At 50.5% G+C, this 12,008-nt stretch overlaps 1 protein-coding gene across 1 annotated transcript; it reads right to left on the reverse strand.

The window, feature by feature from the left end:
• Positions 1-1,181: 1,181 nt before the first annotated feature.
• On the reverse strand, positions 1,182-9,733 carry DDOST (dolichyl-diphosphooligosaccharide--protein glycosyltransferase non-catalytic subunit). Its single transcript, XM_017662760.3, has 11 exons — positions 9,480-9,733; positions 9,160-9,270; positions 4,802-4,888; positions 3,885-3,988; positions 3,654-3,748; positions 3,273-3,366; positions 2,846-2,994; positions 2,314-2,461; positions 1,879-1,999; positions 1,654-1,760; positions 1,182-1,562 (listed from the first exon to the last, which is right to left on the reverse strand). Exons 1-11 carry the CDS (start codon positions 9,631-9,633, stop codon positions 1,413-1,415), a joined length of 1,320 nt encoding a protein of 439 aa, XP_017518249.2. The 5' UTR covers positions 9,634-9,733; the 3' UTR covers positions 1,182-1,412.
• Between the last annotated feature and the right edge of the window lie 2,275 nt (positions 9,734-12,008).

Genomic DNA, 12,008 nt, shown 5'->3' on the forward strand with positions numbered 1-12,008 from the left:
TAGCTTGCAGGCCAGACAGGCCCACAGGCCACAGTTTGCCAAACCCTAGTCTAGATGAAGGGCCTAACTCTAAAGAAATGCTAACTAATCACTAGGCCCTTTTTTGTGTGTGTATCACTGCTAAAAATAACGTGGTAAATTCTCCATGTAAAATCCAAAGGATTGAGTTCTCTGTGCCAAACGAGATGTTAAGCTGGAGGGAGGGCTTTTTGATAAGCAGTTATGTCATCCCAGCCCTCTGAACAGTTCCTAGCCGAGCCGGTTTGTTAGATGAGGCTGGGCTGAGGGTTAGACCTGTGCTCCCCACCCTTTAGAGGATCCAGGCCAAGGCAGTGGCTGTTAGTGGCAGGGCGACTATGACATGTGCTCCTAGCTCCAGGAACAGACTGGCTCACCGGAAGGCAGCAGCCATGACGTCAGCCTGCCCGTTACCTGAGCTAAGGTAAACATCCGCACAGGTCAGGATATTCAGGTACCCGGATGAATACACAGGATGAATACACATCCACGTGAGGCCTGAGCAGCAGGGAGCCACTGCGCTGCAGGGACACATTCTAGAGCACCTTTGAGGGCGTTTCTGAGGAAGTATTTCTAGAGAGCTCTTCCAGCTACTGAACTGAGTCCAGCAGAGCTAAAATGACAAAGGAAATGGAAATTAACAATGTAGTGTTTTAAACTTGCTAATTTCCCTTTTGACCAGCATTTCGTAACGGAAATTGTGAAAAAATTAAATGCACATTGAAAACTGCAGAGTATGTACATGCCTTTAACTGAGTATTTGGCTTTAAGCATGATTCTTATACCATAAAGAAAATTTTGTGGGCAGAGATCAACAATAGGGAAGGGATTTCACAGGTAATTTTGTACCTATTTTTTTACGAACACAATTACTGCCTAGAGCAAAGTAAATGTATATTTAAAGGTTCTTTTCCACCAAGCAATCCTGTAATTCTTTAAGACAAGCACAGTACCCTGGAGTTCCCACTTCAGTGATTCTGCACCGGCCTCAGAGTATTGTTGACCTTACTTTACCTTAAGGAGTTAGGAAGCTGTCGTCTCATAGTTAAAATGCAGTCCAGTCTTCAGCAAAATTGAAAGAGGCCACTTACCAGTTTGTGTCCGGTCATTACTGACCAGCACCTTTCCCTGCCATCAGTAAAGCACAACAGGGCCGGATGAAGTTCGGGTGCAATGTTTCTCTTTATTTTAGAAATGAGAGTGCTTGCACGTGTGACAAATGCCTCTTGGCATTAGGTGGGGAAATGTACATAACAGTCATTCCCAAACCCGATACTCAATGCCGCATCTCCCACTGAGGTAAGGCTGTGCCACTGTCCCACAGCTTAAAAAACAAACAACTCCCCATAAAGGGAAGAAGCCCAATACTACCAGCCGCTCCACCCCTATGCCGCTCAGTCAGACTTCTCCTTCTCCTTCATGTGTAAGAAGACAATGCTGAAGATGAAGAGCCCCAGCATCATGGAGAAGGCGCTGGCATAGTAGGGATAAGCCGAGGGGATGAAGCGCTCATACTGCGTGTGCTGCAGTGGCCTCACTGACACCTGCAATGGGACAGAGGTGACAGGCCCTGGCCACTCCAGAGCCCAGGCAGGGCACACACCGGCTCAAACAAGGACTGAGCCCCGTGCCTACCTGAGTGGACGAGTACAGGTGGGTGTAGCCTAGCCGGTTGTAATCCACCTTAAACTGGAACACACCATACACGTCAGGCAACTTGAACTGGACGCTGTATTTGCCGCCTGGGGAAGATCCAAGACAAATAACCAGGAGGGGTTTCCCAGTACTTCTCAGCCTCACGAGAGCAAGTCAGAGTGGGGACTGACTGCCTGCAGCTTTCTCCTACAAGAATTCCCTCACCTTTCCTCTTCAGGAAGGTCCTCACGAAAGGATCGATGCGGACAAACTCCAGCTGAATGTCATCGCCATCAAAGGGGACCCACCTGCCACTTGAGAGCTGCTCGATCACGATGCTGTACTCCTGAGACGAAAGACCAGTTAACCAGGGGTGGCCAGTGACAGGAGGTTGCCACCCCCAGGGCTGCTTGAGGCCCCACGTGGACTCTGGCAGGGACTCCCAGGAGTTCTGAAAGTCTGGGCAAGCCCCCACCACCCAGCCGTGGGCCACTGGGTGGGTACTGGGTTACCTGCCAGGCCCTCTGCACCTAAATGACTTTCTTAGGGACAATGATGATTTAAGCCCCTCAGGCCCAACACAGAAGTGTTCCATACATGCTTTTGGCCTGAGGCAACCTGGCCAAACTTTGGGGCCCTCCTGCTCCAGGAAGCTCTTACCACCAGGTCAGTGACGGTGTAGGCATTGGGTGGGGCGGGCTCGCCCACCCGATGATGGGACACAGGCCCCACACGGAGGACGCCCTCCTCCTTGAACACCCAGCGGGAGAGGGCCACGGCCAGCTCATAGTTGCCGGTCTGGGAATACCTGCAGAAGGGGGAGAGAGGAGGCTTGAGCACCACACCCCTGCTCCCCACGGTGAACAGCACTGAGCTAATTTCCGCCTGCAGGCCGCACACATCTGGGTACTCTGGGTAAAGGGAATAGAAAAAAAAGAAAAGTGGTCAGGTGGTGGTCTTTTGGGTGTCACCTGCTCAATAAATACACAATTACCAAAGTCTCACATAAGCTGTTACTACCTTGAAAGAATGCGCAGCCAACGCCAACACCAGCAATATGGCAATGAAGGCAAGTCTTCAAATAACCTTAAAGCACCTGAAGATCCTTATTCGCCTCTGACACTTCTAGCTCCCCCTCTGAGTCCTCCCCTCCCCACCAGGCCCACCACACACCCCTAGGCCCCGCATCTACCTCTGGGAGCCAGGCGCGGCCTTCTGCACTGCTGAGTTGAAGAAGGTGTCGCTGAAGAAGTCAAGGGAGCCACTGAAGATGACCCGGGCATTGTTCCTGGCCTGCAGCCCAGCAATCAGGAGGGTGTTCTTGCCCACTGCATGGGGATACTGGGGACAACAGGAGGCTGTCATCCTGGAGAGCCAGGGCAAAGGACAAGCAGCTGGGCCTCTAGGGCAAGAGGACAGCAGGCTGGACTGGAACAACCCAGGCCCCTCCTGAGGGTGGACCTGAGACCCACTGTGTCTGCCCACTGCCCGCTCCCACCAACTGCTCATCATCAGCCTCCACCAAGTGTGCTTTCCTGTGTCATTCTTATTTTCAAATAAAAAGGCACCTTGCTACTGGGCCAGGAGCCAGTGGCCTCAAGACTGCAAAGGGCCCTCACCTGGGTGATGGGTTTATCCGGGAAGAAGGAGTAAGAGGTGGAGGAGCCCGTCAGGATGTCCAACACCAAAGGATTGTCAGGATCGGCCACCATCCTACAGAAGGGAAAGAGAACGCCAACACTGACCCCAAAACCTGGGGTCCCCTAGGGGCTGTTTCTTCACAGGCGTGAACCCTGCTTTCTTAACAGCCAAATACTCAATGCAACAATAGCTCTCCTCTTGGAGCAACAATGAGGTCTGACTCTGAATGTCAGAAATTCTTCACATCTACATCCTCTGGGAAAAGGAATGCCCCCAAATAATTTTTGGGTTGGTTTCCTAACAAAAAAAGTGAGCCCCTCTTCTCCCAGGTTTCTGCTGGCCTCTCCCTGCTCACTCACCCAACACCTCGGAAGAGGATGGGATTTAGAGATGATTTCCCGACAATGGTCGGGGCCTTCAGCAGGTTCTCAGTGTCAGCCACGACGAGCGTATGCTGCAAGAGCAGAGGGAAGACAGGTGGTCGGGAAAAGGGGTCCCCAGGCCAGGGCGTCCCTCCCGGTTCCCTCTTGGTTTCCAGCCTGAGCTTTGCTGTAAGGGCCTGAAACCTGGAAGGTAACAGGCCTGATTACCTGGCCAAGGTCCGAAATGTCAAAGTTGTGATGGTCAATGACTGCTGTTTTCTCCTCATCAAACTCGATCCCACACTCACTTCCCAGCTCTCGAAGAGGGTCACCTGCACAGATCCAAGAGATGCCTGGCTGAGCCCTTACAGGAGGGTCCTTGGCCAAGCAGTGCCACCTGCCCCAGTGAGTCGCTCTCCGCTGGTCATCCCTAGAGCCCTGCAGCTTCGCTAGGCCAGCTCGGCCCCAGCTGGGCCCCTGCACAACAGCACGGTCTTCTCTGCCTGCACAGGTCAGAACCTCAACTGACAGAGTAAAAACAACCTAGCTCACTCCCTCCACAAATACACAGTGACCTTGGCTCTGCACAAAAATCCCCCTCTGAAGAAAGTAACTGCCTCAGGCAGACCGGGTCTGGAAAGCCTGGACTTACAAGGTTCTCTTCCTCACATTACCCAACAAGAAACCCACACTGTATGGTTTAAAAATCTGTCAATACTGAAAATAGTTAAACAGAAGTGGCCAGGTGCTGTTCACTGCTGAAACTGGGTGACAAGTACACTGACTTCAGGACACTGCTCTCCCCCCACTTCTCATTATTTCTGAAAATAATCTGTCGAAGGCTTTGGGGTCTACGCAAGTAGCTGCCTCCTACTTGTCTTTTTGTAGGAGAAGATCACTAAAACAAAACGAACAAGGAAAAAACAAACAGGAGAAAATGAGGTTTCCAGCCCTTAAAGGTTCCACACATCCCTGGTTCTAGTCCCAAGAAAGCGCAGGAGGGAAAAATTGGCTCTGAGTGCCCTCACCCACCCCCTGGCCAACGCCCACCCCGTGAATGCCAGTTTGACAGCTTCCATTTGTAAAGCTCTCCAAACTCCCTGAACAAATGGTGGAAAGCACCAGAACCTCTGGGTCAGACTCACCAATGTCTGAGCTGGCAGCTACCAGGACACTGCCTCCACCGTCAATAAAGGTACTGATGGTCTCCACATTGATGTTGCCTCCAAAATCTGAAAGAAGCACCAGACTCAGTGACAGAAGGTTCCTCTCACTGCTCCTTTGACATCTGTGCAGGGAAGGTAGACTGCAGACCAGCCCCAATCACAGATTAGCGCCCTCAGGAGGCCCAAAACGAGAGGGAAAGTCACCACACAGCGAGCCCTCACTGAGACAATTCTCCATTTTCCCAAAGTGAAGATCCAGAAGTAATGGCTCAAATTCATAAACTTGTAGAAGTATAAATGAACTGGTCAAACACCTCCCAACTATGGTTGTCAAGTAGTTACAAACATTTCAAATTACATATAAAACATACAGTCAGAAATGTTGCATTTTCCACTCAAATTTCAGGAAACAACTTCATTTAAACTCATCACCTGCACCTTTTACATCAGTATCTGTGTCATCACTATATGACACTTTTCGGTGTCACCTAACAGTTTTCCAAAGCCCATCAGTTTCATTTCCATCTAAATTGTCAGAAAGAGACTTTTGAATCTGAGAATGATGCTGTCACTTGACACTAGGAGTCATTCGCCAACATGAGCAGTTTTTGCCCCTATTAACCCTACAGATGTTTGTCTATGACAGCCATAACAGAATTACCTCATATACCACTTTTACTAAAGTGATCATCAAAACAACTCATTAATTTCTAACATTTGTAACTGAGATCATATCCTTTTTTGGTCAATCAGTTCAGCCAGATGACAGCCATGAACATCCAAGCTAGCACTGAGTAGGGCTGCTGCAGACTCAAGATTGTCTTCCCCAAAGTACATGCTGATGTTTAACATCAAATAATGCTTGGTAACCAACTTATTCATTAAAGGAAGATTATTGCTTGTGTGCTGAGAAGAAAAATATATGGGCCATGGTGGGGGGCTCTATTATATAACAGTTGGTCAGGAAGGTGACATTTGCGAAGGTGCTGGAGTGAGCCAGGCAGCATGAGGGTAAGAGTATTCCAGGCATCGAGGACACTGCCTGGTCCCTGAGGTGGGTGAGCGCATCCCAGCAAGGAGCCCAGCATAGCTCAGCTGGAGAGAGCGAAGGGGCAAGCAAAAGCAGACGAGGCCAGGTGAAGAGGGGAACACGGTTCATGGAGGGTTTTGTAGGCCCTCTGAGGCCATGGGGAGGAGCCACCGGAGGCTTTTGGGCAGGAAACCAACATGATTTGATTTATATTTTTAAAAGATGATTCTGGCAGCTCGGTGGAGAATCAGGTATGGGGCTGAGGATGGAAGCAGAGTGATGGGCTAGACAGCAACTGTGAAGACCCAGGCAGTGAAGTGGGGAGTGGAGGTGCTTGCACTCCTATTCTGAAGGCAAAGCCTCTGGGATATGGGGGGTGAGTCAGAGAGACAAAGGTGTTAGGACGACCCCAGGTTTCTGGCCTGATCACTTGGAAGGATGGGATTGCCATTTATTGAAATTGGACACAGAAGTCTGTCCATCAAACATCTACCAGGCAGTTGGGAATGAATCCATAATGACTCTGTAAAGATCTGAGTATGAGAATGGCTCTCTTTTCTGAGGAATAAATTTCAGGGAGAAAAAAGCACCTTACTTTACCTTCACGCATGGACAGAACATGATCTGGGGACTTGACCTCTTATACTACATTTAGAAAGCCATCTATCCACTTTTCCTACAGAGAGGCCAGACAGCATCTTAGACAACTTGCAAACAGCTTCTTGGTATAATACGGTGGTTCCAACAGAGGGCAACTCTGCTACTCAGGGGGATGTCTGGAGACATTTCCCATTGTCAGAACTGGAGGAGGTGGCTACTGGTATCTAGTGGATAGAGGCTCAGAATGCTGCTCAACACAGAACAGCCTCCCACAGCAAAGATTCATCCAGTCCAAAATGTCAGGAAGTGCCACTGGTGAGAAACCCTTGTACAGTGGGAAGAACACAGGTTTTGTGAAGAGACACCTGGGCTTAAATCTAGGAAATGCCTTCATCTTTCTGAGGCCATTCTCCCATCTACAAAGCAGGGACCCAGTTTTTTCTGGGTACAGAGGATAGGATCCTCCTTCTGTGGCCATCCCTGCATGAGACTTGGGAGCTTCCTGAGTCCGGGGATGACAAGGAAGCTGCTGGTACACAGGGAAGGGAGCTAGGCCGGGATCTCACACCTGAGAGAGCTAACAGCGGTCACAGTACCTACCACAAATGGGTCCTCGAAGCAGGGGCCAACTCCCACCCTGAACCCCTGCACCCAACAAACAAGCCTTCTCCCCAGGATTTCCTGCAGCAGTGTTTCCCAAAGTGTGGGACCTACTCTGCCAGGGGCAGAAAAGGTGACAACAGGGATGTGGGAGAAAGGCTTTAAGTGCCCTTGAATCTCTGTTATTTCCTTTCCAATTATTTGCCAACCTTTCTCCATCAAAGAGAATGTCTTAGTTTGATACTGGTTTTAGCACTTACCCTAACACTTGCGAATCTCTTGTAAGAGGAAGCCTCAAGCTCAATGCTCTCAGCGGGCAACAGACTGGCTAGAACTTGAGATAGCACTATACTGATTCTATTTACAGTTACCTTCTACTGAACGGAAGTCATAATATTGGCTTTCCATCTGCGGTGGTGATCCTGGGTTCATTACTGGTTTCCTTTTAAAATGTTATTTTTGTTTTTTAAAAGGCAGGTCTATTTGAAGAAAATATTAACACAAGTGATACGAAATACAGTAAAAATTAAGGTGGTACAGCAATGACTAAGATTTGAGAAACACTGTTCAGGCTCACAGACATTTCTCCCACCAACAGCCTACCTCAACCTTCTCCCAACCAGTCTCACCCAGAGCTTCTTTTCCTTCTCTGTGACATTCCCAGACCGCCTCCTGAGCATCACTTGGACAAGTCATACATCCCATACATCCATCTTGTGCTTCCTAACACAGGGTTTGGTGACTTGTTTCAAGTCCTTAATTTTATTTCCTCGAAGACAGACTGAAAGAACTCCTCAAAGGCAGGTTCCCTGTCCTTACCATCTCACCCAGGCCCCTGTTCAGTACCGATTTCAGAGATGCAATCACAGCAGGAATTTGGCAGATGACAATTAACCTGCTGAAGGCTCTGTTCACCTGCCTGGTAAACTGAAGATTTTAACTTGTACACCCTGGAGCCACATCCACCCAACTATACTTGCCTCCAAAAAGCCAATTCCAAAGACACACATTACAGGGAAGCTGGGGATAATGGGACAAATGACAGGAGCCTAGGGCAAAATACTTGAGGGATTTGGCTGAACAATCTCAAATGAATTTAAGAGAATAAAGTAGCTGCCAGTGAAACCAGATTTTCTAAGCTTGGTCAACTGAAGGTAAGATGGCAGTCCTGTCTTATCCCAAAGACAACTTGAGTCCCTGGAGAAAAAGATAAACTGAAGCCACTGAAGAAGAGAATGGCCAGGATGCTCACCAGAAGAGCATGGCCAAAGAGAAATAGCCAAAGGAACTGGGGATCTTTCGTCTGGAGAAGAAACAACTATGAGTAGACAACTGGAGAATAGGCTATGAGTATGTGAAGGCTCTGCCTATAAGCTAAATAAGCATTAGATTTATTCTCAACTGCCCTGGGGAGTATAAGAAACACTCCCAACACCACCCCTCTGCCCCCACAAACAAAAGTAGGACAGAGGAGACAACTGCAGCTTAATATAAGAACTTAACAGAGTTGTCCACTAGTGCAATGTGTTGCCTCGTAAGATATAAGCTCTCTGTCACAGGAATACTGCAGTATCAACTGGATAATCTAGTGAAAATACTCATTCTGTTCAATAACTAGCCCTCTACTAGGCTTGGGACCTATCTTTCCAGCCTCAAATAGAGGGTTGGGCTAGATCATCACTAAGATTCTTTTTCAGCCTAAGAACTATGAACCCATCTTAATTCTTAAGATCAACTACCACGATGCCTTTTTACAGTGAACAACATGAACAACATGCTATTTCCTCTATCACACAGGCCAATCCAACCGCGGCCTCTCCATCTTTCCTATCAGGCTCTTTATAGAGAAAATCCCTCCTCAGAATAGCAGAGCCCCCACCGTCTCATGCCGTGTGGCAACACTTGACCCCACAATCCTCAACTGTGTCTTTTAGCGTAGTCCCCTCCTGGACCCATTCTAGAAGTTAACATTGGCCTCTTCTCTGACAACAACAGCGCGCTGGGCTGGTGACCCCCATGACCCAGAAAATGCCCAAGATCCAGAAGAAAGCAATCGATCAGCCCTCGGCCTCGAATCCGTGTTCTGGGAGGAGCGTGCAGCTCTTACCTTCTACCGAGGGGGAGAAGATGATCAGATTGTCATAGAGGAACTCTCCGTACTTAATGAGGGACAGGCTGGGGTCATCTGCAGTCTTGAACGTGAGTTCAAAGCCCCGGTCTGGTGGAGAAGAAAACAGGGAGCTGAAGCAGACGGGACACAAAGGGAAACCACGCTGCAGGACTGCACAACTGATCCCACCACCCCAGAGGTGGGCCAGACCTGGGCGGTCCCCTCATGGAAACCGAGCAGGAGGATGGCCGAAACCCTTGCCTCCGGGACCTTTCGGCCCGACTCCCAGCCGCCGCCCCCTTGGACCTCAGTCTCACCTTTAAGGCTTCGGAAAAAAAGCGAATGCGTTTCCCGCAGGTTGAGATTGTCCAGCAGCACTAAGGTGCGGGGGCCGCTAGCGCAGACTAAGCTAAGCAAGAACAGCAGCAGCCACAAGAGGTACCAAGCACGGGACACTGTACAGGGCTCCATCTTCCTCCTGCCAAAGTACTCAAGCACCTGGACGCCGGAAGGACCGGGTGTGCAATTACCCAATCGCAGCTCGTGGTAGTGGAGCACTACCCGGAAGTGACCGGGCACGCCGCGGCCCCGCCACCCGAGCTGCCCCTAGGGACTGCAAGGAGCGCGGCGCACCACCGGAAGTGTCCCTGGTGGAGGCGGAGTCTCTAAACCCTATTGGTGGAAGAGAAACTCGGCTCCGCCTCTTCAAAGGAAAAGGCTTAATCTTAGAGAGCCAGCTCGGCAACCACTGCCAATCAACAAGGCCGAGGGCGCTCTGGCTCCGCCCAGGCCGAGCTCCCGCCAGGAGCCATGTCCCGCCTCTTCAACAGACAGTTCCTGGCCTTTTTGGTCTGGACCATTGCATCCCGGACAGGGTCTGGGGTGGTGGCGGCTGCCATCCCAAACCACCCCTGTCCGCGCTGGTCGAGGACAGAATCGAGACTAGGAACCGGGCTGCACCTCCATCATCTCCAGGGAGGAAAGGGTTGGAAAAATAAGATGAGGGACAAGGGGCCCTTTGACTCTCCTGGCCTATCACGGGCCCAGGGGCCTTGGCACAGGCCTGCCCTGCCGAGTCTGGTGGCCCACGCTGGAGGCTGCGTAGATGGGCGGCCGACTGGCCTACCAATTGAAAAGCTCTAGCTGGATTCATTTCCAAGCTCTGCCTCATTAGCCCTGTTTACCTGGAGTTTCACTTCTCTCCAGGCCACTTCCCTAGGCTAGAATAGAAATAATAGTGAGGACAGCTCTCCTACTCACCTGTGTGCCTTTGGAACAGTCTGAGCTCTTGGGAAGATTGGGGCACGATTTGAAGCACTTAGTGCAGAGCTAGGCTGAGCATCCACTAAGTAATGCCGGCTCCCACTCCTTTTAAGTCCATACAGGGACCACCTGGCTCACATCAGACCTGCCTCAGTCCCACCACGGGTCTAAGTGAAAGCTACCACGAGCAGCTCCAAGACCTCAACTGTGCTCTGGGCCCTAACCACCATCCTGGGGCAAATGGTTTAGGTAATAGTGGAGAGAGGAGACAGCCATTCTTTCTGACCTACTTGTCCACCAAGCCAAGAATGTGGGGGCAAAAGTCAAAACCTCCCTTGGTGCATCTGCTTAATGGATTCTGCCTTCTCTCCATCCCCAGCAGCTCTACTCTGACCTTCAATGTGTACAGCAATCCACCTCTTAACATGGACTTACGCTGTCAACCTTTGCTTGGGAGTGTGCCACAACTCAGGGACACCCAAAGGCTCTTCACTCTCAGAACTGCCCCTGAATTCATTTTGGCAACCTCCTCCTCTCAGTCCCCACTCAGGGCTCCATGGGCAGGTTCTCTACCTTTATATACCCTGAGCTTACCCACCTCCTGCCTTTTTCTCATGTAGCTCCCTCTATAAGGAGCCCCCTCCCCACATTCCCAGTATCTTCATCCTTTAAGGCAGCCCCATCTAATGCTGCTCCCTTCACAAGGGCACTTTGTTCCCCCTAAAAACCTGGACTCATTTCCTGTCACTCTCTGTACTGCAGCCTACCTGAGAAGTCTCCACCCCAACTTCTCCAGAGCATGAGCTCTTTGGCCCAACAGGAATTAATACAAAATACAGAGGAGGAATGAGGGGGACTAACTCAGAGCATCTGCTGTGCACCCAGAACTCTCATCTCATTTAACTGTCACAGTAACCCTGTGAGGTGGGTATTAACCCCATTTCACAGATGCAACTCAGAGAAAAATGAGGCTCAGCATCAAAGGCTGAGCCTTTTCCCTCAGATTGTGGGCCCCTCCCACAGGGCAGGTGGGGGATACAGTGGGTGAGGGGAGGGTATCCTCAGTAGCTGGGATGGCCTGGATTCATTTCTGGCCATGTCAGCACACCCGTGCAGGCTGTCAAAACCTGGGCCTTTTCTGGGCCTCAGCAAAACTTTACCTCTATTTTTCTGAAACAAGGGCTCTGTTTCCCTGGGTCACAGATGCTTTGAGAATCGAACGACAGTTCAGAGGCTTTCCCTGGAATAGTGCATTTGTACTCCGGACTGCAAGGTGTTGCAGAAACCCTGGAACCTGTTTGCTTTAAATGCTCAGGGTTAAGAAGCCCTGCTCCCGAGTGAGCTTCCCCAGGGGGACTGGGCAGCAGCAGCAGGGAGGGGCCCCAGTGACGCTGTCAGAGGAGCAGCGAGGAGCAGCTCATTGGTAAAAGGCAGTTTATTGGGGCAGCATAGCGTGGAGTGGCCTCCTCCAGGCCACCAAGCAGCTGGGAGTGGGCAGCCCGGGAGCAGCTGCTCCAGGACTCCTGTACCCAAGCCACAGGGTTTCCTCCCCGGAAGTGGGGCCTACTGGGCGGAGGCACAAT

Source organism: Manis javanica, chromosome 4 (assembly GCF_040802235.1).
Source record: "Manis javanica isolate MJ-LG chromosome 4, MJ_LKY, whole genome shotgun sequence".
Classification (NCBI taxonomy): Eukaryota; Metazoa; Chordata; class Mammalia; order Pholidota; family Manidae; genus Manis; species Manis javanica.

What these genes read in the sequence shown, in the direction of transcription:
- DDOST (XM_017662760.3), bottom strand. Translation starts at nt 9,633, where the DNA reads ATGGAGCCCTGTACAGTGTCCCGTGCTTGGTACCTCTTGTGGCTGCTG. An exon ending in CTTCTCCCCCTCGGTAGAAG is followed by an intron (nt 4,889 to 9,159) that starts GTAAGAGCTGCA and finishes TGCTTCTTTCAG; the next exon opens with ATTTTGGAGGCAACATCAAT. An exon ending in ATCCTCTTCCGAGGTGTTGG is followed by an intron (nt 3,367 to 3,653) that starts GTGAGTGAGCAG and finishes TCCCTTCTGTAG; the next exon opens with GATGGTGGCCGATCCTGACA.